This window comes from Ochotona princeps, chromosome 33, assembly GCF_030435755.1.
Source record: "Ochotona princeps isolate mOchPri1 chromosome 33, mOchPri1.hap1, whole genome shotgun sequence".
Taxonomy (NCBI): domain Eukaryota; kingdom Metazoa; phylum Chordata; class Mammalia; order Lagomorpha; family Ochotonidae; genus Ochotona; species Ochotona princeps.
Window position 1 is genome coordinate 4,972,501 of NC_080864.1, and position 20,385 is coordinate 4,992,885.

The 20,385-nt window shown below is 68.0% G+C and overlaps 4 protein-coding genes across 5 annotated transcripts; 2 read left to right on the plus strand and 2 right to left on the minus strand.

The window, feature by feature from the left end:
* The first annotated feature begins 1,960 nt into the window (after positions 1-1,960).
* Positions 1,961-4,117, plus strand: LOC101526924 (serine protease 57). The gene is made up of 6 exons (XM_058657644.1): positions 1,961-2,037; positions 2,184-2,337; positions 2,499-2,643; positions 2,833-3,099; positions 3,592-3,786; positions 3,983-4,117. Exons 1-6 carry the CDS (start codon positions 1,980-1,982, stop codon positions 4,115-4,117), a joined length of 954 nt encoding a protein of 317 aa, XP_058513627.1. The 5' UTR covers positions 1,961-1,979.
* A 758-nt stretch (positions 4,118-4,875) lies between these two features.
* On the minus strand, positions 4,876-8,045 carry FSTL3 (follistatin like 3). Of its 2 annotated transcripts, XM_004595958.4 has the most exons (5): positions 7,616-8,044; positions 6,687-6,872; positions 5,730-5,945; positions 5,034-5,261; positions 4,876-4,967 (listed from the first exon to the last, which is right to left on the minus strand). In XM_004595958.4, exons 1-5 carry the CDS (start codon positions 7,716-7,718, stop codon positions 4,891-4,893), a joined length of 810 nt encoding a protein of 269 aa, XP_004596015.1. In that variant the 5' UTR covers positions 7,719-8,044; the 3' UTR covers positions 4,876-4,890. The 2 variants fall into 2 exon arrangements, with proteins under 2 accessions (XP_004596015.1, XP_058514058.1); XM_058658075.1 differs by having other exon boundaries at positions 4,876-5,261; positions 7,616-8,045.
* Positions 8,046-11,577: 3,532 nt separating this feature from the next.
* On the plus strand, positions 11,578-17,046 carry RNF126 (ring finger protein 126). The gene is made up of 9 exons (XM_058658074.1): positions 11,578-11,751; positions 14,931-14,989; positions 15,218-15,287; positions 15,520-15,767; positions 15,858-15,926; positions 15,991-16,060; positions 16,249-16,342; positions 16,435-16,550; positions 16,639-17,046. The coding sequence occupies exons 1-9, from the start codon at positions 11,677-11,679 to the stop codon at positions 16,786-16,788; spliced, it is 951 nt and encodes a 316-aa protein (XP_058514057.1). The 5' UTR covers positions 11,578-11,676; the 3' UTR covers positions 16,789-17,046.
* Positions 17,047-17,536: 490 nt separating this feature from the next.
* Positions 17,537-19,881, minus strand: FGF22 (fibroblast growth factor 22). The gene is made up of 3 exons (XM_004595684.2): positions 19,649-19,881; positions 18,589-18,692; positions 17,537-17,956 (listed from the first exon to the last, which is right to left on the minus strand). Exons 1-3 carry the CDS (start codon positions 19,860-19,862, stop codon positions 17,762-17,764), a joined length of 513 nt encoding a protein of 170 aa, XP_004595741.1. The 5' UTR covers positions 19,863-19,881; the 3' UTR covers positions 17,537-17,761.
* Between the last annotated feature and the right edge of the window lie 504 nt (positions 19,882-20,385).

Consider the following 20,385-nt stretch of genomic DNA (forward strand, 5'->3'; position numbering starts at 1 on the left):
TGGCGGCCAGAAGAGTCTGGGCACTGACCCATGGCCGCTCTGTGACCCGAGCCCCGCCCCACCCTGGCCTCTGGCTGTGGGGGCGTCTCGGGGTCTGGCAAAGCAGAGAGGTGCCCCCACCCTGAGCAGCAAACCCCCATTCTGGTGGAGGACACACGAGGGGTGACTGAGACCCTGGGGGAGTCCAGGGCAAGGCTTGAGGGCCGGACACAGTCCTGACAGGGTGTGTGTGTGCTGCCTCAAGGAACCAGCATTTGTCCTGGGGGAGCTGGGTCCCCCTCCCTGGACTCTGGGGAAGGAGACCCAGGTTTCCCCCCCACCTCCCTGCAGAGCTCACAGCAGGAGCCAAGATACAATCTTCCAAACTTGCTTTTTGCTTTGCAAAAAACATTTGAGATGGATTTATTGATGTATTTAACAGGCAGAGCGTCGGAGAAGGACCCTTCCATCTGCTGGCTTCCTCTCCACATGTCCACAATGGCAGGGTCTGGGCCAGGCCGAAGCAGGGAGCTCCCCTGTGACTGCAGGTGGGAGGGCAGGGACTCAGGCAACTCTGTTGCCTCCTGTGGGGTCCAGAGCAGGGCAGCCAGCAGCTCAAGGCCGGTGGCTTCTGGAGGAACGTGGCCAGCTGGAGGGCTAGACAGGTAGCACTTCAGAGTCGGGGTGCAGCGTGGGGAGGTGCTGGTAGCTCCTCAAAGTGCTCCCCTCACCCCACTGCACAAACCCTTTGCTCAGCCCTCCCACCATGGCCTGGTGGGAGCAGCTGAGCGTGAAGGCACCTCATGGTCCTCAGGGTCCCGTAACCACCTCCCCCGCCCCCACACACACACTTCCCTAAGCCTGGACCTGGTGAGGCCTGGTGAGGCCTGGTGTATGTGTCAGGGAGGGGGGAGCCTGAGGGGAGTCCATGCACCTGTACCCCACCGCAGCCGTGAACCACCCAGTGTGCCTCTGAGTGGCTACCCTGTGTGACGCTGGCACACAACTGGGGCTCAGGAGATGTCCCTGGAAGGAATGGGTAATAGGGCCTGGACAGGAGGTGACCACAGGGTGGCCCACAGCGCCCTCTGCACCTGCCACCTTCTCACCAGCCTTGGGAGTTCCTGAGATGGACATGCGAGGCCAGAGAATCAGGTGGGTGGCACACACCCCCAACCAAGCCCCAGGTCCTCACCCTCCTCCCTAGGTGACCACAAGGGACACGGTCACTCAGCTCCCCCCTGGAGACCTCAGCCCAGGAGCCCTGGGGTCCTGGCTCTTCCCTGCCTGGTGGGTTCCACCCCCCAAGTGGGGTCCAGTGACAGCCCGGGGGGGTCCTCATTGATGGCCCAGGCCTTCCCCTCATCAAGCCTGCCTGTCCCACTGGGCCCGACTGTGGGGTAGATGTGCCGTTATCTCTTTCACAACCCCACTCCCAGGACAGGAAGCAGCTGGCTATGCGGCTCCCCGATCCTGACCTTGCCCGCCCAGCAGAGGGCATAGAGGCAGCATGCTGCAGCTCTGCAGCTCTCATGGCCAGCTGTCCCCCTTTGCTTTTCTTCTCGTGTGGAGGCACAGCTGGGGAGGGGGACTCCGGAGGAAATGGGGCCCATGCTGCACTGTGAACACCCATGGGGGCCTGGGCCACCCATCTCCCCCTATGGTTCTCTGAGCTCACTTGCTGCCCACAGCACCCATCCAGTGTGTCAGCTGGGACTGTGCGGGGCTGTGCTGAAGCCCTGGAGGGTCCCAGGTTGTCCTGAAGCCCAAAAGAAACCAGGTGGGGGATGGAGTGCAGGAGGTGCTGCCCGCTGACCGTGTGAGCGGGCTGAGCTGCGGGCAGGGCTGCTCGGCCTCCATGTGCAAACCCTGGGGGCTCCCCATGGTCTAGAGCCCACACTTGGAGCTGCCCCACAGGGCTCCAGGCCCCACCCCCAGGCCACAACCTGCTCCCCCTCTGCCTGCTGTTGGGGTTGGGCGGCAGTTCAGCCAGCACCACCATGGGGTTCCTGTGCCACCTGCTGCTGGCTGTGCTGACACTGCTTGTGCGAGCCCCTGGTGAGCCCCCCTACCTGCAGCCCCAGCACCCTGAGGACCGGTGGGCCCTGGGTGACTCAGTGGGGGGCCTGAGACCCCTCCCACCCTCAGGGGTTCCCTCCTTGCTCCTGTTGCCCTGGCTGACTCAGGCCCTCCCATGCCTTCAGGCTGCTGGGCAACCTGGATCATCGGGGGTCGCGAGGTGCCCCCACACTCCCGGCCCTTTATGGCTGCGATGAGCTTCGAGGGCCGGCCCCACTGTGGGGGGTTCCTGCTGCAACCCCAGTGGGTCGTCTCAGCTGCCCACTGCGTCCACGGCAGGTGAGGGAGGGGTTGGGGGAGGAGGTACCGGGAGGCAGAAGGTGGATGTGACAGGCGTCCGGGGAGGGTGGCTCCGGCTGGAGCTGGGTAGGAGGGCAAGGGGGCCATGGTGGAGTTCCCAAGTCAGGCCACAGCCAGATGGGGGCTCCCTCTTCTCACAGAGACCCCCATTCTGGTCTGGTGGTTCTGGGAGCCCACAGGCTGCAGGACCCAGAACCCACACAGCAAACGTTGGGCATCGCGGCTGCTGTCCTGCACCCAGACTATCAGCCCTTGAACTACCTCAATGACATCTGTCTGCTGCAGGTGAGCTGGCCCATCAGGGGATCCCCCTGCCCATGCCTGGGAGGGCCCTGGTCCAGGCAGGCTTCCTGGAGGCCCATGCCAGCTGGACTGGAAAGGGCTACAGACTGGGGTGTTGAGTGCAGGGGGCGGTGGGGGACGGAGAGGCGGGGGCAGCCAGGGGTGTTGCCCTAACCTATTTTGTCCCCACAGCTGAATGGTTCTGCCGTCCTGGGCCCCGCCGTGGGGCTGCTGCAGCTGCCGCCTCGGGGCGCCAAGTCCCCAGTGGCTGGCACACGATGCAGGGTGACTGGCTGGGGCTCTGTGTCCAGCTTTGATGAGCCACCGTCTGGGCTGATGGAGGCTGAGATTCGAGTGCTGGGCCTGCATGCCTGCAATCACTCCTGGCGGGGCCAGCTGCGGCCAGGCGTGCTCTGCACTCGCAGTGGGGACCGCCGCCGGAGGCGTGGAATTTGCTCGGTGGGTGAGGCCAGGACGGAGGGAGGGGCAGGCACAGAACGCCACAGCAGGCACCAGCAAGGTCCAGGAGGGGCTGGTCTAAGGTGGAGCAGGCCACAGTCTCCTGCCCTGGGGGAGCCTAGCAATACAATTAAGGGAGGGTTTTGTTCCCAGGCGGGAGCCTGGGCCCAGTGCAGCTTCTACTTCCTGGTGTGGGAACTGGGGAGAGCCAGCTTCCTGGCTGAAAAACGTCCTTGTACAGGCCAGCCTGCCCCATGGCCAGCGCCCACGCTGCCTTGCGCAGTAGCCTGCAGCAGCCACCACTTCCCAGGGTGTCCACACACAGGGGGGCCGCTGTGGGTACCCTCCCACCCAGGACAGAGCCTGCTCCTTATCATCTCAGCTGAGCAGAGATGGCTCTGTGTCAATGGACCCCATTTCTGCAGGGCAGTGGGGGAGCTGTGAGGATGAGGCTGGGAGGACAACCTAACTGACCACTCCTCCCTCCACCAGGGGGACTCTGGGGGACCCCTGGTGTGCAAGGGCCAGGCCCACGGCCTGGCGTCCTTCTCAGGCTTGTGGTGTGGTGACCCAAAAACCCCGGACGTGTACACACAGCTGTCTGCCTTCGTGGGCTGGATCCAGGATGTGCTACGCCAGGGCGATCCCCCACCCAGCTCCTCACCTACGACCTCTGGGCCCCAACAGGTGCGCAAGGGAATCTGGGATGTTCTGTGGCTGAGGGTGAGGGGGGTCAGAGTCAGAATTGGCTGAACTCTCAGAGGCAGCAAGTGGAGCCTGCTCGCCCTGCCCCTCCCCCAGCTGCGGGCCCCCAGGGCATGGCATGTGAGTGTTACTGATTACTATCTGTCTAGGAGTTGCCACATCCTAACTCTCCCCCTAGGCCGCCACCTCTGCACGCCAGACCAGGGGCCTGCCCAGGGGAGCTGGCCTGGGCCCACCCCTGCTGTGCCCCACACCTACTGCTAAGGCCAAGGATAGACGACATCTGTGGTTCAGCTCTGGACCCTCCCCCTGAATACCCAGGCCAGGCTCCAGCCCCAGAGGGACAGGGAGGGGAGGGAGGAATGCAGCCCCCCACACCAGTCCCAGAGGCAGGGAGAGGAAGGGTTTTCATGATTTTTTTTCTTTCTTGTTCTTTATTTCCTTGGTGAGGCAAGGTTCTAGCTGGGGAGCGGGGGGGGGGGGGGGGGGGAGAGGAGGCTGAGATGCCAGATCCTCCAGCCAAGGCACTTCTGGGAGGCACAAGGTGACCGAGCTCCCTTCCTGGAAGGTCCCCCCTACCCTGTGTCCTCCATGGGTCGCCCCCCTGTGGGTGAAAGGGCTGGGAGTTGGACCTGAGCTTGGGGAATGTGCTGGGGGCTGAATGAGACCCAGGGACCCTGCTGGCACCAAGTCCGGAAGCGCCCCTCTCCACACCTGCACTTCCTCACCGGGGCTCACCCTGTCGAGCTCCCCAGCAGGAAACAGGGGGTGGGAAGCCGCCTTGGGGCTGCCTCCTGGGTCCTGCGCCATGCCCAGGTCCCAGGCTGCCCCTGCTTGCCTCCTGGCCCAGGCACCGGCTGACTTCTCGCTGCTGGAAGGTCGGTAGAGCCCTTGGTCGCGGGTAGAACGCGGCTCCCTCTTCGGAGGGACGGTGGGGGCCAGGACCCGGTCCACCCGCCCCGTGGGCTCCAGGCCTCCCTGTCCTCATTTCCTTCCGAGACATCCTGGGGGGCTGCGGGGCCCGCAGCCGCAGGACATAAGTTAGACTCGACTGTGGCAATAAATTAGACGCGGCGGCCCCGCAGCTCACACGAAGTTCTCCGCCTCCTCTTCCTCCTCCTCCTCCTCGTCGGACTCCATGGCGGGAGACTCCCCGGGGGGCCCTGCGGGGGACGGGCGCGTGAGCGTTTCGGGGGGCCGCCCTGCGGTGGCTGCCCACGCGTCCGTACCTGTGCAGCTGCCCGCGTGACGCACGCCGATGGAGCGGCCCAGGAAGCAGGTGGCCTGGCGCAGGTGGCACGAGGACACGTAGGTGACGTTGTCGTTGCCACAAAGCTCCTGACCCGGGCCGGAGGGCGCGGGGCACGGCGCTGCCCGGCACAGCACGCAGTGCGCGCTGCCCGTCTGGTCCACGACGCACGACTGCGGCCGCGGGCACACCACGTGCGCGCACGACTCTGTGGGCGGGCGGGTCAGGACCACGGGATGAGGACCCCGGTGTTCGGGCGCCGCGCAGCGTCCCTGCACCCCAGGAACGTCCCCAGCCAAGTACCCTACCCCACAAAAAACCCTGCCCCTGCATCCCAGGACCGCCCCCAGCCAAGCACCTCACCCCTGTACCCCAGGACGACTCCCGGCGAAGTACCGCACCCCACCTTACAACAAGCCCCACCCCTGCACCCCAGGACATCCCCCAGCCAAGTACTCCACCCCACCCCACAACAAGCGCGCCCCTGCGCCCCAGGACTGCCTCCAAGTCAAGTACCCCATACTACTCCACAAAAGTCCCGCACCCGCACCCCAGGCCCGCCCCCAAACAAGCGCCCTGCCCCTGCACCTCAGGACCGTCCCAGGACACGCACCCCAGGACCACCCCAGGACCTCCCCAGGCCCCACACCCGCACCCCAAGCCCGCCCCCACGCACTGCGGCAGCGGCCCCGGTACATGACGCGCAGGTCCGGGTGGCCGCGGCAGCGCGCGGCGCGCAGCTCGCACTCGTCGCTGTAGGTGGCGCCGTCGGAGCCGCAGACTTGCAGACGCGCCGGCAGCCCCGCGCAGTCGGGCGCGCACTCGCAGCGCGGGCGGCCCCGCAGCAGGCGGCACGCTTTGCCCGGGCCGCACTCGACGCCGTCGCACGAATCTGCAGAGACAGGAGGCCGGGTTCTGGGAGCTGCTGCTGGGACCGGGGGCCTGTAGGGGCAGCGCGGAGCTGCAGCCTCCCCGGGGATCCGGGGCGCACGCCCCGCTCTGGGGAGCTGCCGCCTCCCGGGGGTGAGCCGGGGCGCACACCCTGCTCTGGGGAGCTGCAGCCTGGTGGGGCGCACACCTGCTCTGGGGAGCTGCAGCCTCCCCAGGGGAGGGGGCCGGGGCGCACACCCCGCTCTAGGGAGCTGCAGCCTGGGGGGGACGCACACCCAGCGAGGTGGGAACTGTGACCTGGGGGTGTGTGTGCGCGGAGAGGGGCTGCATGAATGTGCTTGTGGGCCGCACCTGGATGCCCCCCCCCCACGCTGCACACCGCCATTGTCCGCCTGTACATCTGGAATCGCTCCCGGGAGGTGGGGGAGCCCCATCCAGGCCCTTTTTTGATGTCTGCCCGCCAAGCCAGGGCGGTGTCTGCAGGGACCACCCAGCCAGGCCGATCTGGGATTCATCACCTCCCCGGGTTGGCCTGGCCCCACCCCCGGGCCTGACCCCTGGGCCGCCCCCACCCCCTCGCTGTCTCGGGCTGGTTGGAAAGACCCCACACACACCCCCTACTTCCCCCTGGCCGAGGGCCTGACTGCAGGGCTGACCATGACAGCTCTGGGTCAGCTGGGGGCAGTTCCCGCTGGGGGCTGGGTGTGCAGGGTAGCTGAGGCTCTCCACACTGGGCACTCACCTCTGCAGGGCAGGCAGTGCACCAGGCCCAGCAGGCCCAGGAGGCTCATCTTGTCCCCGGGATAGCTGAGGTTGGACCAGGCGGTGTCCACACTGCCCGAGGCGCAGCAGTCAGCTCGGCTCACTTCAGTCCTGAGCACCAGGCTACAGGTGGCCTCCGGGCCCTGCTGCAGCCAGCACACGCCTCCTGCAGGCAGGGGCACCATGGCACCCAGGGGTCCCCCCAGCTCCTCCCGCCCACCCCCACCCCAGCTGGCCTGGGCCTGGCACCCTGCCCGGCGCGTGTCAGGGTCAGCGGGCGCCCCTGGGCGGCGTCTCCCGCCTCTGCCCTCTGTCTAGACAGTGCCCGCGGGCACGCAGAGCCCCCAGCCCGGCAGCACCCCCCCTCCCGCCGGCCCGCCTCTTACTCACTCCAACTTAGAAACATTCTCGGTGCATGAGCTCACCCTCTCCCGGGGGACGCGGCCCTCGGGGAGGGGGCCCTCAGCGGGGGTGCGGAGTGGGTGCACCCCAGCCCTGGGCTCTCTGGGTGTCCAGTCTGGAGCTTGGAACCCTGAGGTCTGGCCTGTCCCCCGGGGGGCAGTGGGGAAACTGAGGCAGGGGGCTAATGCCACCACCCGCCCAGGATGGCCTGGGTTCAAATCACAACTGTGCCACTTGTGGGCTCTGTAGACCTGTGTTCAGTCAGACATGTGGGGGGAGGAGACGCCCCCGACAGGGGACCGCCATGGAGATCCACCCGGTGTGACTACTGGCCCCTGTCGACCTTCCCCCCACCCCCGAGGCCCGTTCACGCCCAGGCCTGCCAGGCTCCGCATCCCCAGCTGCTCGCCGAGGCCAACCCGCGCCCAGGCACCCCCGGGGGCCACATTCCCCGCCGCCCACGTGGGTGGCCCACCCCCGCCCGCCGCTTCCGGCTGCCCCACTCACCAGGCGTGGGGTCCCCCGAGCCCATGGAGCCCACGAGGCCCACGGCCCAGGCCAGGGCCCCCCAGGGCAGTGGCCACAGTGGCCCGGGCGCCCCGGGACGCATGGCGGAGCTGAACCGGTCGCGGGCTGTGGGGAGGGCGGCGGCCCCGGCTTCCCGGAGCGCTGCCCTATAAAGGACCCGCTGGCCGCGGCCGGGGCGGGGCCGGCCCGGGGCGGGGCGCGAGTGGTGGGGTGGTGGTGGGGGGGAGCTGGGGTGTCTGCGGCTGACCCTCGGCTCCGACTGCCACTCTGTGGGGCGGCAGTGGGGTCCACAGGTGGCTGGGTACTACTGGCTCTCACATGGCCCCCCTCTGCTGCCCCCAGGGCTCTCTGTCTGGATATGGCTTCTGCTGCTAGCTACTGGCCCGTGCAGCGTGCAGCGCCTGGGCACAGCTGGGTGTGAGCAAATGGGGCAGGGCGCAGGCAGAGAAAGCCCACAGCGCCCTGCAAGCCCCTCAGGCCTGCCCCCGGCTATGGCACCGTCCCCTCCACCGGACCCTGCCTGGGTGCTGCACCGCCTCCCTCCAAGGCGTGCCCAAGCAGGGAGGGGCCTTTCCAGCAACAACATCCATAGGGGCTGGGCTAGCTACTCATCCCCCCAACCCTTCTGTCCAGGTCTTGTGAAAAGTAATGAGCTTCTTTGGGTGCAGCTGGACCTGGGGTGCTGGGTGCCATGATGACCAAGGCAGACAGACCCCTTTGCAGGAACCACAGACACAGAACAAAAGTTTGCGTGAAACTGGTGGGAAGATGCCAGCCACCCTGTGCTCCGTTCCCCCAAGTGGAAACAGGCTCCTCTGGGGTCACACCCATGCCCCTTCCTTCACCCCGACCCCCCTTCACCCTGACCCCCCCCCGCGTTGCGGTCAGTAGAGGACTCAGCTGTCTTCGCCTGACCTTGCCCCTGCTGCCTGGATGCTCTCCAACATGGAGGACGATGGACAGGCCGGGCCCCTGTGTCCTCACTGACCGTGCCCGTGGGGATGGTGACCTTGGCCAAGCCCTGACCCCCACCCCCCGCTGTGGCTGGGGGGGAGGGGAGGAAGTGAGGTTGTGGGCTGAGTGGCCAGTGCTTGTAAGATTCCATGGCAGCCTTGTGGGGAGGGGCTCCTCTTCACACCCTTTTCCCCCTCGCTCAGGCCCAGCCTCATCCTGCAGCCAGCAGCACCCCCCCCCCGGCCCCAGGGACTCTGCCACCCTGCCGAGATCCTGATGGTGAGTGGATGACGATGGCCTACACCAGGGTTGTCCTGAGTTGGCGCAGTGGAGACTAGCATTGACAGAGCCAGGATCATCTGGGAGCCGGAGCCCCCAGCCCCCTGTGTCCAGCATGAAGGGGGCCTGAGAGGACGTGGACCAGAAGAGCATGGCAGTGTGCGGCCGTGTACCCAGCATGACTCTCAGCTGGGGGTGCTGCCATCCTGTCTGTAAAATGGACACAGACCAGGACTTGGGGCAGGCTGGAAGCTGAGGCATGCCTGGAATTGGCCTTTCCTGCCGGTCATTGCTGGGGAAGCAGGGCTGAGGCTGGGCCAGCCTGGGTCACCACTGGCCCCAGCCTCAGAAGTGGCCCAACCCAGCCCTGAGCAATCAACAGGGGCCTCTGGGCTGTTGCGGGTGACCCTGTGTCTGCTGTTCGGAGGGACTGGCTCAGTGAGCAAGTGTACCCAGGCCTGTGTTTCCCCAGACAGAGGCTTGTGAGCTGCGCCCTTAAGTGCCAACTTCTGCCAGGTCAGGGGGCCCAGGGTGGGCAGGTGATCCCTGTGCTGCCCTGTGCTGTGGCCAGGGCCCCCAGGGCCTGAGGACGAGGCCCCAGGGCTGGGCAGCGATGAGCTGGCCACTCCAGCTCCGTCCCTCCTCCATCTCTCGCGTCTTTGCTGCAACTTGGAACTTCCTGGACTTGGGAGTGAGCAGGTGGGCTGTGGTTCAGGGCCCAGCTCAACCCCCTGCCCACGCAGACCTCGGGGGGTAGCCGTGAGGGCCCCCATTTTGGGCCCCGGTCACAGCGTGGGAGGGCTGGATGGCTTTGTTGGCTGCTGGCCTCAGCCCATCTGGGGGTTGTGGCAGGCATCTGGGGAGCGAGCCAGCCTCCCAAACAAACAGGAACAAACAAAAATGTGGAGTGCTATGCAGGAGGAATCCTGTCCTCTTCCTGCGTTCCCAAGATGAGAGAGGGAACCCCCCGCCCGGCTGGGACCTCTGCTCCGTACACCTGCTGGTGAGTGGGAGCCCACAGCCCAAGGGCCAGCAACACACAAACCCACCCCAAGGGACCCAAAGTGAAACCCAGACGCACAAGTCAGGTCGCACACGGGTTGGGTTGGAGTCTAGCGGGAAGGCAGAGGGACAGGAAGCGCCAGGGCAGGCGGGTCAAGCCGGGTACTTTGGCCCCCAGCACCTCGTGAGGGACCTGGATGGCCCTCTGGGCTCCTGGGCCAGGCCTGGCTGTTGTTTGGGGCTTTGGGGGAGTGACCCAACAGATGAAAGCCCTCCTCCCTGCCTAGCACACAAGCACAAGTATGTCTCACAAAGCATACGCCCACAAGTGTCTCCCCCAGGCCTGTGTCCAGGGCCCCAGCACCGAGTAGGGGTCACCCAGCATGCTGCCGCCAGCCAGGCTCTGGAGGACGTGACAGGGGAAGACCCCAAGGCGCAGCAGGAGTCAGCCATGGGGTGCTGGGGGAGACCCGTTTCACAGATGGTTAGGACAAGGCTTAGAGGGCCAGCTTCTCTCTGCCCTGCAGTGATGAAAATGGAGAGATGCTCTGCCCAGGGAGGTCTGAGGGTGCCGTCTGGTCAGCCTGGCAGCTGGCGTTCTGTGAGGCCCTTGGGGGAGTGCCCCATGCCCAAATGCCCAGGCCTGCCTGGGTTCAGCCCTGGTTGTGCTGGGTGTCCACTGTCCGCCTGCAGAATGCGGGTCTGCCGGTGGACCCTCATCATGGTGCACAGCTGGGCCTCGCCCTCCCTTGTCTGGTGCCCTGGCCAGCCCAGCAACGCGGGCTAGATGTGGGGTGCGCCCAGCGGAGGGAAAGGCCAGGGGTCCCCGATTCCCAGCTGTCCCAGTGGGGAGGGGATGGGGGCACAGACGCCTCACCACAGAACTCCATGGGAAACCTGGATGTGTGTTGGGGAACACCCGAGGGACCCCACAGGATGTGAATGCGAGGTGTGCATGGTGGACCCGGGAACAGTGGGGACCCCGCGGGAGCGGAGAGGGGGCGCAGGGAGCGGGGAGGACGCCCGGGGAGGGGGCACAGGGCGCGGGGAGGACGCCCGGGGAGGGGGCACAGGGCGCGGGGAGGACGCGTGGGGAAGGCGCCCGGGGAGGGGGCGCAGGGCGCGGGGAGGGGGCGCGGGGAGCGTGGGAAGGGCGCCCGGGGAGGGGGGCGCGGGGCGCGGGGAGAGGGTGTGGGGAGGGCGCCCGGGGAGGGGGCGCGGGGCGCGGGGAGGGGGTGTCCGGGGAGGGGGCGCGGGGAGGGGGCGCGGGGAGCCGAGCGCTCAGTGAAGCTTCGAGGACGCCAACCGCGCTGAAACCAAACCCCGCCCCTCAGATCGGCCACGCCCCCGACGGCGCTTGCCCAGGTGACGCAGGCCCCGCCCGTGCGTTCCGGCTACACCCACGGCGGTTGCCAGGGTGACGGCCATACGCAGGCCGCGCCCCCGACGGCGCCCGCTTTGGTGACGTCCCCACGCAGGTTCCGCCCCTGCGCTTCGACCCCGCCCCCAAAGGCGCCCTTCTGGTGACGTACCCACTCAGGCCGCGCCCCCTCGGAGCCTGCCCCGTCGACGCCTCCACGCAGGCCCCGCCCCTGCGCTTCGACCCCGCCCCCAAAGGCGCCCTTCTGGTGACGTACCCACTCAGGCCGCGCCCCCTCGGCGCCTGCCCCATCGACGCCTCCACGCAGGCACCGCCCCCAGCGTGCCGTGCGTGCCGTGCGTGCGCGGGCGCGGTGCGGCCGGCGGGGAGCAGAAAACGGCCGGCGGCGGCGCCGCGCGGGCGGCGGGCGGAGGCGGCGGCGGCCATGGCCGAGGCGGCGCCGCGGCCCGGGCGCTACTTCTGCCACTGCTGCTCGGTGGAGATCGTGCCGCGTCTGCCGGTGAGGCCCGGGCGGGGCGGGGCGCGAGGCGGAGCGGGGTGCGGGGCGACGCGGGCGGCGGGGCCGCGCCTCGGCCGGGGGAGACCCCCAGGGTCGGCGGCTGCGGGGCGCCGGGCTCCCCGAGGCCCTCGTGGCCGACCGCGAAGCCGCCGGCGCTCAGGGGCCGCTTCCGTCCGGCGGGCGCCCCGCTCGGGCCCGCGTCCGGTGCTGCTGGGAGTGCGGGTGTTCCGGGACGGACGCGGGGCGCGCGGGGAGGGACGCGGAGAGGCACGCGAGGCGCACGGGGAGGCACGCGGGGAGGGACGCGGGGCGCACGGTGAGGCACGCGGGGAGGCTCGGGGGACGCACGGAGAGGGACGCGGGGCGCATGGGGAAGGACGCGGGGCGCACGGGAGGAACGCTGGGAGGGTCGCGGGGCGCACAGGAAGGCACGCGGAGAGGGAACCGGACGCACGGGGAGGGACAGCGGGCCCTGGGTGAGTGGGGTTGGCCGTGCACACGGTGGCCGCCCGCCTGCCCGGCGAGCCCTGCGCGCTGAGTGCAGGAACCGGCTGGGCCGGAGCGCAGGCCCAGACTCATCCTGCAAGGCTGCAGGCTGAGGCGTGGACTCCGGGTGTGGGCAAGGTGGGGGGTGCAGGGAGTCGCGTGTGCGCGCGCCCCGGGGTCCCCACGGCTGGCAGGTGTGATGACAGGCACTGGGGTCCTCGTGGGTGGTATGCCTGGTGTGTGTGTTTGGGGGGGGCTCTGAGCACTACGGGGTCTTCACAAGTTGCAGGCCCGGTGTTGCAGAGCACCAGGAGTCCGTGGCAGGTCTGGTGTCAGGGGGCACCAGGCACTGCAGGGTCCCATGAGTGGCAGACCTGGTGTCAGGAGGTACCAAGTGCTCCTGGGTCCCCACAAGTTGCAGACCTGGTGTCAGGGGGCACCAGGCACTCCTGGGTCCCCACAAGTTGTAGACCTGGTGTCAGGGAGCACGAGGCACTCTGGGGTCCTGTGAATAACGTACCTGGTGTCCCGGCACCAAGAGCCCTGGGGTCTCCGCGGGTGGCCTGGTGTTGGGGGCACTGAGAGACTTGGGGTCCCTGCAGGTGGTCTAGTGTTGGGAGTCACCTGTGGCAGGCCTGGTGTCAGGGGGCACCGAGCACCTCAGGCTCCCGCGGCTGGCAGGCCTGATGTTGGGGGACACTGAGCACCATGGGGTCCCTGAAAGTGGCTGGCCAGGTGTCATGGAGCACCAAGCACCTTGGAGTCCCTGAAAGTGGCTGGCAGGCCTGGTGTCAGAGGGCACCGAGTACCCTGGGGTCCCCAAGCCTGGCAGGCCTGGTGTCTGGGGGCACTGAGTAACATGTTGTCTCGCGACTGGCAGGCCTGGTGTTGGGGGCCACTGAGCACCCTGGGGTCCCGTGGCTGGCAGGCCTGGTGTTGGGGGACACTGAGCACCATGGGGTCCCTGAAAGTGGCTGGCAGGCCTGGTGTCAGAGGGCACCGAGTACCCTGGGGTCCCCAAGCCTGGCAGGCCTGGTGTCTGGGGGCACTGAGTAACATGTCTCGCAACTGGCAGGCCTGGTGTTGGAGGACACTGAACACCATGGAGTCCCTGCAAATGTAGAAGTGGCGGGCCTGATGTTGGGAACACTGAGCAGTCCGTGGCTGGCAGGCCTGGAGTCGTCGGGGGCATTGAGCACTCTTGGTTCCCACGGGTGGCGGGACTGGTGTCAGAGGACACCGAGCTTCCTGGGGTCCCCACGCCTGGTGTGTGGGGGCACTGAGTATTATGTTGTCTTGTGACTGGCAGGCCTGGTGTTGGGGGCACCGAGTACCATGGGCTCCCCACACCTGGCAGGCCTGGTGTCTGGGGGCACTGAGTAATGTGTTGTCTCGCGACTGGCAGGCCTGGCGTCGGGGGCCACTGAGCACCGCGGGGCCCCTGCAAGTGGCAGGCCTGGTGTTGGGGGCCACTGAGCACCGCGGGGACCCGTGGCAGGCATAGGCTTCTACCTTCTGCCTGTGTCCCCTTGGTAGTGTCTAGGATGGTGGCCCTGGCAATAGCAGTGCCTCCCCAGGGGATCTGGCTGCTCTGATGTCACCTGTGTCCCCTGTTTGGCCTGTGCACCCCACCCCGGATGGGCCACTCGTGGTTGGCTGTCCACGGAGTGGGGTGACCCGTGGGGGCTGCACGTGCAGGACGGAAAGTGTCCCCTGGGTCACAGGGACAGGGGTGAAGGTGGACATGCTGACGGCTGATTCGCAGCTGAGGAGAGTGTATGGTTCAGGGGGGCAGCATGGTCCCCCGAGGCTGTGGCGCTCGTCCCTGGGCCTCCCTTGGGGTCCCTACAGCCCACTGGCTCCCACCGTGCGCGTCTGGCTGCAGGCTGCCCTAGAGAATGGGAAGAGAAGGCTGGCCGGCCGCCTCTGCCTCCTGCACCTGTGGCCACCGTCCCCTCAGCCAGGCGACAGGAGCAGGGTTGGGGTGGGCCTGGTGGGCAGGCTTTCTGCGCACGAACTTGTCGGGAGAAGCCCTGGAGACCTTGCAAGGGGAGCATTTCCAGCTAGCTGTGAGGAAGTGAGAGGAAGGGGAAGTCCTCCCCTCTGGCCCAGAACAGGCCTATATCCTGTCCCCAACCCAGGTGCAGGACCCCGATTCCCAGGGAGTCCTCCGCTGGGTTCCCGAGAGGGCCAACAGGGAGCTGGTTGGGAAGTGGAGATAAACACGTTACTGTGGGCGCCTGCCCTGGGACACCGTGTCTGGGCTAATGGTCACCAGAGGAGGGACATGGGGGGCTGTGTGTGTGTGCGCGCCTGCGCACACCGTGGAGCCCTGCACGGGGCAGGTTCTACGTCCATCCCTTGAATCTCTTGTGTTAACTGGTGGGAATGCTTTTGTTTGCTGGTTTGGGGGATCCCGTGCTTGGTGCTGGACCTCTTCAGCCTGCAGGCGCCTGGGGACCCTTGGGGAGTGCAGGGGTTGGGGGCTTCCCTGTGTAGGGTGGCTTGAGTTCCCTCAGGATCCCAGGACGGCCGCTGTCTGCTCTCTTACTGGATGAGTCTCTGTCCCTGTGGGGGCTCCAGAGGTGGGGTGGCTGTGTTTGCCCTATGCCTGGCAGGGGGAGCCCCAAGGTAGGGAGGGGCTGTGGTCACCCCACACCCAGCAGGGGAGCCACATGCCCTGTTCCCCACAGGATTACACTTGTCCAAGGTGTGAGTCTGGCTTCATCGAGGAGCTTCCGGAAGACACCAGGTACCTCGGACGAGGCGTCAAGGCCAGGGTAGGGTGGGGGTCAGGTGGCCGCTGTCTGGACCCTCCCAGAGCCACAGGGGAGGGGCCGAGAGGCATTGCCCTAGGCCCTGCTGACCTTGCACACCGCACACCGTGCGTGGTTGCCCCGGGCAGGCAGGGAGGCAGGTGTCAGCAGCCTTGGGCACAGGCCAGCTGTGACCCCTGCTCATGCTGACCCCTGTCCCCCAGGAGCACAGAGAACGGGTCTGCCCCCTCCACAGCCCCCACTGACCAGAGCCAGAGCCGGCAGCCCTTCGAGGTGAGGCATGGCCCAGCTCCCCTGCCGTTCCCTGTGTGTCTCCAACCAGCCCCCGGCCCTGCTCACTCTCCAGATGAGTGCAAAGGCTGGGATTGGGTCTGCCCCGTGGGTGTGTACCCTCCTTGGCCACCAGTGGGATGGAAGTGGAGTGGACACCCCCCACACACACCGAACCAGTGCTGGGCTGCCAGGTACCCCTCACTCACCTGTGCCCTCCCCTGCCCTCCCCCAGAACGTGGAGCAGCCACCTCTGCTCGCACTGCCGCAGGGCTACGGGCACTTTGCTTTCGGCATCTTTGACGACAGCTTTGAGATCCCCACGTTCCCTCCCGGGGCGCAGGCGGACGACGGCAGGGACCCCGAGAGCCGGCGGGAGCGAGAGCACCCGTCCCGGCACCGCTATGGCGCCCGCCAGCCCCGCGCCCGCCTCACTGCTCGGCGGGCCACCGGCCGGCACGAAGGCGTCCCCACGCTGGAAGGGTGAGGGGGCCGAGGGGTGGCGGGGCTCGAGCCACTGGGGTGCCCTCTGGAGGCCTGGCCAAGCGGCTGACCACGGCCCCCTCTGTGCAGGATCATCCAGCAGCTGGTGAACGGTATCATCACCCCGGCCACCATCCCCAGCCTGGGCCTGGGCCCCTGGTGAGTAGCAGCGGGAGGGTGCCCTGCCCACCCCTGCCGCCCACTGAGCCCCCCTCTCCACCAGGGGCGTCCTGCACTCGAACCCAATGGACTACGCCTGGGGGGCCAATGGGCTGGATGCCATTATCACACAGGTAGGGGGGCTGCATGCCGGCCTCGTGCCCACCACCCTCCGAGGGCTGGGTGGGGCGCCCCGACGGCCGGGCCGGGACCGATGCAGCCTCGGTGCTCTTGCAGGTGCCGCGGCCTGGCGGCTCGGAGCCCCCCAGGAGCGCGCCCCGCCCCCGAGGAGCTCCCGGCACTGTCGCCTCTTGTCTTTCAGCTCCTCAATCAGTTTGAGAGCACGGGCCCCCCCCCGGCCGACAAGGAGAGGATCAAGGCCCTGCCCACCGTGCCCGTCACGGAGGAGCACGTAGGTACGCGTCAGGGTGGCCCCCCGGGGTGGCCCGGTAGCACCTCCGCGTGCGGGACCCTCACCGGCCCTTGCTCTGACCCCTGCTTTGCGCAGGCTCCGGGCTCGAGTGCCCTGTGTGCAAGGATGACTATGTGCTGGGGGAGTGCGTGCGGCAGCTGCCCTGCAACCATCTCTTCCACGACGGCTGCATCGTGCCCTGGCTGGAGCAGGTGTGCTGCCTGTCCCCATCCCATCGCCTCCTGCCCGGCCCACACAGCCTCGCCTCGTCCCCTCAAGCGTCCCCTCTCGCCCACACAGCACGACAGCTGCCCCGTGTGCCGCAAAAGCCTCACAGGACAGAACACGGCCACGAACCCCCCGGGCCTGAGCGGGGTGGGCTTCTCCTCTTCGTCGTCCTCCTCGTCGTCCAGCTCGCCCAGCAATGAGCACGCCAGCGGCACCTCCTGAGGCCTGGCAGCGGCCGCAGCAGAAGCCACTGGGAGGGCGGGCTGCCAACCGGACTGCAGGTGCCTGGGCCCCGCGCTGGGCGGAGGTCCCGGTGCACCCTGGTTGCCAGGCAGAGCCAGAGCTGGCCCGGCAGCCCTTGGCGGGGCGGGGCTGGGGGCGCCCTTGGCTCCCAGACCTCACTCTCTAAGTGTTCAGCGGCGGGAAGTTTTTATAATTTTAAATTATTACTGCTTTGAAATAAATGGACGTTTTAGCTCACACGCAGCGTGCAATGTCTGTGGAGATGGGCGGTACTGACAGGAGCTGGCCAGATGCAGAGCCAGAGGGGTGGACAGCGCAGCTGGGAGCCAGTTACCTGGCAGGCACTGCCAGGTCCTCCGACAGGCATGGCCAGGCCGCCCAGCAGGCATGCCAGGCTACAGCAAGGGCCTGGAAACCAGCACCCTGGGCGTGTGGAGAGCTGCCCTGGAGCCATGTACATCCGCCCTCCCGCAGAGGACCCAGTGAGTGAGTACCATGCCGTCGGCTGGCCTGGCACCGTGGCCCTGGCTGACCCTGACCACGCTGCGCCCAGCGGGTGCCAATCTCAGCAAGTACAGGTATTTATTCATTGAAAGGAAGAGCAAGTGAGAGGCCGCGACGTGGGGGCTGCGTGCGGGTCTCCCAGGCGGGGCAGGCTGCGGCATCCTGACGCGTGTCCCTGTCCCTGTCTTTGGTTTCAGGGCTGCCGAGCTGCACAGCCGCTGGCCTGCATGTAGAGTCCTGTTGGCACAGGCTGTGTGCCAAGTGCCATGCCGGGAGAGGGCACCCCACGGCAGGGGCGCTCCAAGACCCCGAGTGGGACAGGCGGCGGGGTCCCCTCCAGCGCAGGGTGTGTGTCCTTGGAGCTGGCCCTGTGCTTCTCGGGACGCCCTCAGGGCCGCACTGGGCCGGGGGTGGGCCTGGTTCGTGGCTGGTGGAGACCGGAGGGGCCTCAGGAGACCAGCACGGGCAAGAAGTGGGTGGACAGGTGGCGCCTCCGCGTGCGGGGCCCTCGTCGAGGGGCTCCGCGGCCGTCCAGAGCCAGGAACATGGGCCGGCCATGGTGGCGCCAGCGGAGCGAGGCGTACGTGTTGTAACCATTCTCCTCGATGCGTTCCCGGAACCTGCAGTCCACCGTGTAGAACCGCTGCAAAGATGGGGAACAGGGCGAGCGTTAGGCCCCGCCCAGCCGCGCGAGGCCCTGCCCTGCCCCATAACCCCGCCCCCACGGAGCCCAATCCCCCATCCCCCACTTGGGGCCCCGCCCTGCCCCTCTAACCTCACCCCATATACTCCCCCCCTGCTGCGCGAGGCCCCGCCCCCCACATGGGGTCCTACCCCCTGCCGGGAACCCCATCCCCCACGTGGGGGCCCTGCCCCCTTTCCCAATCACCCATGTGGGGCTCCGCCCCCTTTCCCAATCCCCCCATGTGGGCCCCGCCCCCTTTCCCAATCCCCCCACGTGGGGCCCCACCTCATGCCCAGAACCCCAGTCCCCCACGTTGGGCCCCATCCCATGCTCAGAACCCCATTCCCCCACGTGGGGCCACACCTCATGCCCAGAACCCCAGTCCCCCACGTTGGGCCCCATCCCATGCTCAGAACCCCATTCCCCCACGTGGGGCCACACCCCATGCCCAGAACCCCAATCCCCCACGTGGAGCCACACCCCATGCCCAGAACTCCAGTCCCCCCGTGGGGCCTCACCCCATGCCCAGAACCCCAGTCCCCCCGTGGGGCCTCACCCCATGCCCGGTCCCCTGGTCCCTCTTCACTCACCGACCCGTAGAGGCGGCCCTGGGGGCTCATGGCCACGTAGAACCCGGAATGAACGGCCTTGATGACCACGACACCCACGCGGACGGAGCGCATCTCCACCACACCTGAGGGGCAGGGTTCGGTTGTCACGCACCCCGTTTCTCCTGCAGGTCTCGGCCGCTGCACCCCGAGGGAGCACCCGAGGACACCCTCACGGAGGGGCCAGCCCGGCAGGTTGGCGGCGCTGGGGAGGGTCACCTGGGCGGCCGCAGCCCACTGGCCCTGCGGGGGGTGGGCTGGCGCCAGGGCGGAGCTGGGGGGGCGGGGACCCTGGCGATGTCTGTGGAACCTGCTTCCTGTCCAGCCTTGCCGGGGCATCTTGGGGTCCATTGCCTGCAACCTCCCTGGAACCCACGGGTGGTCTCCGTGGACCCCCTCCCCAGTGCTGCCCCCAAACTCGCGCCGGCCGCCGGCGCGGCAATCAGATGGGGAAACCGAGGCTGGCGAGAGGCCGCCACTATCCCAGGTCACCTGCCTGCACCAGGCCTCTCCCCCAGCCCCAGGCCACCGCGCCTGGCCATGCCCTCGCAGAGGGACCGGCCCGTCCAGTCCAGGTCGCTGCCTCCGTCGCGTGCAGTGTAATGAGGGCCTAGGGATCCCAGATGAAAGCAGCTGGGGCGGCCGCTGATTATCGGCCCTGATGGCCGTGACTGATGGCCATGACTTGGCCCAGCCTCCCCCCACGGCCGCCACTGTCACCCCTGGCCCCCCATGTCCCCCCGAGACGGGATACCTGCCTGGCACGCAACGTGGATGCGGAGCACGCGAGAGCCGCATCCCCCTCGACGTGCCTCGAGTTTCCCCATCTGGGACTACCCAGAGACATCCAGGGTGGCGGCCAGGGTGCGAGGCCAGCGTGCAGACGGGGACACAGTTGGAGTCCCCGTCTGTCCTGTCTGAGAGACCCCCACCCTTGGGCCCCCTCCGCCTCCCTGCCCTCTGCCAGGTTGAGAACTGGGGGGTCGAGAAAGTTAGGTTCCATCCCTGTCCCCCCCCCCCCGTGCCCCACGCGCGCACTCACTTTCCTGTCCATGGTGCCAGCGGGTACCCTGCACGCGTCCTTGGTGGTCCACGCGCAAGAAAAAGTGTGTGGACGAGAAGAGGCGCCGCCAGCGCACATCGCCTTCCAGGTGTGGGTAGCTGCGTGGCCTCCGGGATGCGCTCGGGGCCCCTGTGGCGCTGAGAACCTGTACCCAGAGCAGCCAGACCACAGCCAGCCACAGGCTGCGGCGCATGGCCGCGCGCGCACCGCGCTCGCCGCGCGCTCTCTGCCGCCCCGCGCTGCGCCGCCCGAGCCTGGGCGCCCGGGGCGGGGCGGCGGCCAGGGCGGTCCGGGCGCCGCCAATCGGGGGCGGCGAGGCGGGGCCGGCCGGGGCGCGCCCCAGTCGCCTGGGCGCAAGTTTGTTTGCCTGGCGGGGCGGGGCCGTAGGGTCCTGCAGGACCCATCCTGGGAGGTCTCAGAAAAGGGCGCAGGTGGGAACGCCCCCCCGCCCCCGCAACCCAGACCCCAGAGCGGGGGTGCACCTGCTGCTGAGGCTGGGGAGCCAGGTCCTCCACACACACACGGCCAGCTGCGGAGTGCAGCGTGGACAGCGGCTTGCAAGTCACAATTCGGTACGGTGCAGGAGCCTCCACTCCGAAAAGGTCCATTCCCAGAGCAGCCAGCCCTGCTCCCCCTTCTCCGAGGCGCCCCCCGCGTCCGTGTCTCCCCACCTCAGCCCTCTCTTTGGCTTCCTCCCCTGCCCCCGGGTACGGACC

Bases quoted from the DNA above. Each gene is read 5' to 3' on its own strand.
- LOC101526924 (XM_058657644.1), top strand. From the start codon at position 1,980: ATGGGGTTCCTGTGCCACCTGCTGCTGGCTGTGCTGACACTGCTTGTG. The intron at 2,338-2,498 runs GTGAGGGAGGGG...CTCTTCTCACAG, and splicing joins GCCCACTGCGTCCACGGCAG to AGACCCCCATTCTGGTCTGG. The intron at 3,787-3,982 runs GTGCGCAAGGGA...CTCTCCCCCTAG, and splicing joins CGACCTCTGGGCCCCAACAG to GCCGCCACCTCTGCACGCCA.
- FSTL3 (XM_058658075.1), bottom strand. From the start codon at position 7,718: ATGCGTCCCGGGGCGCCCGGGCCACTGTGGCCACTGCCCTGGGGGGCC. The intron at 6,873-7,615 runs GTGAGTGGGGCA...CCCTGCCTGCAG, and splicing joins CTCGGGGGACCCCACGCCTG to GAGGCGTGTGCTGGCTGCAG. The intron at 5,946-6,686 runs GTGAGTGCCCAG...CTGTCTCTGCAG, and splicing joins GCACTGCCTGCCCTGCAGAG to ATTCGTGCGACGGCGTCGAG.
- RNF126 (XM_058658074.1), top strand. From the start codon at position 11,677: ATGGCCGAGGCGGCGCCGCGGCCCGGGCGCTACTTCTGCCACTGCTGC. The intron at 15,768-15,857 runs GTGAGGGGGCCG...CCCTCTGTGCAG, and splicing joins GGCGTCCCCACGCTGGAAGG to GATCATCCAGCAGCTGGTGA. The intron at 16,343-16,434 runs GTACGCGTCAGG...TGCTTTGCGCAG, and splicing joins CGTCACGGAGGAGCACGTAG to GCTCCGGGCTCGAGTGCCCT.
- FGF22 (XM_004595684.2), bottom strand. From the start codon at position 19,862: ATGCGCCGCAGCCTGTGGCTGGCTGTGGTCTGGCTGCTCTGGGTACAG. The intron at 18,693-19,648 runs GTGAGTGCGCGC...CCTGCCCCTCAG, and splicing joins CTGGCACCATGGACAGGAAA to GTGTGGTGGAGATGCGCTCC. The intron at 17,957-18,588 runs GTGAGTGAAGAG...CCATCTTTGCAG, and splicing joins AGGGCCGCCTCTACGGGTCG to CGGTTCTACACGGTGGACTG.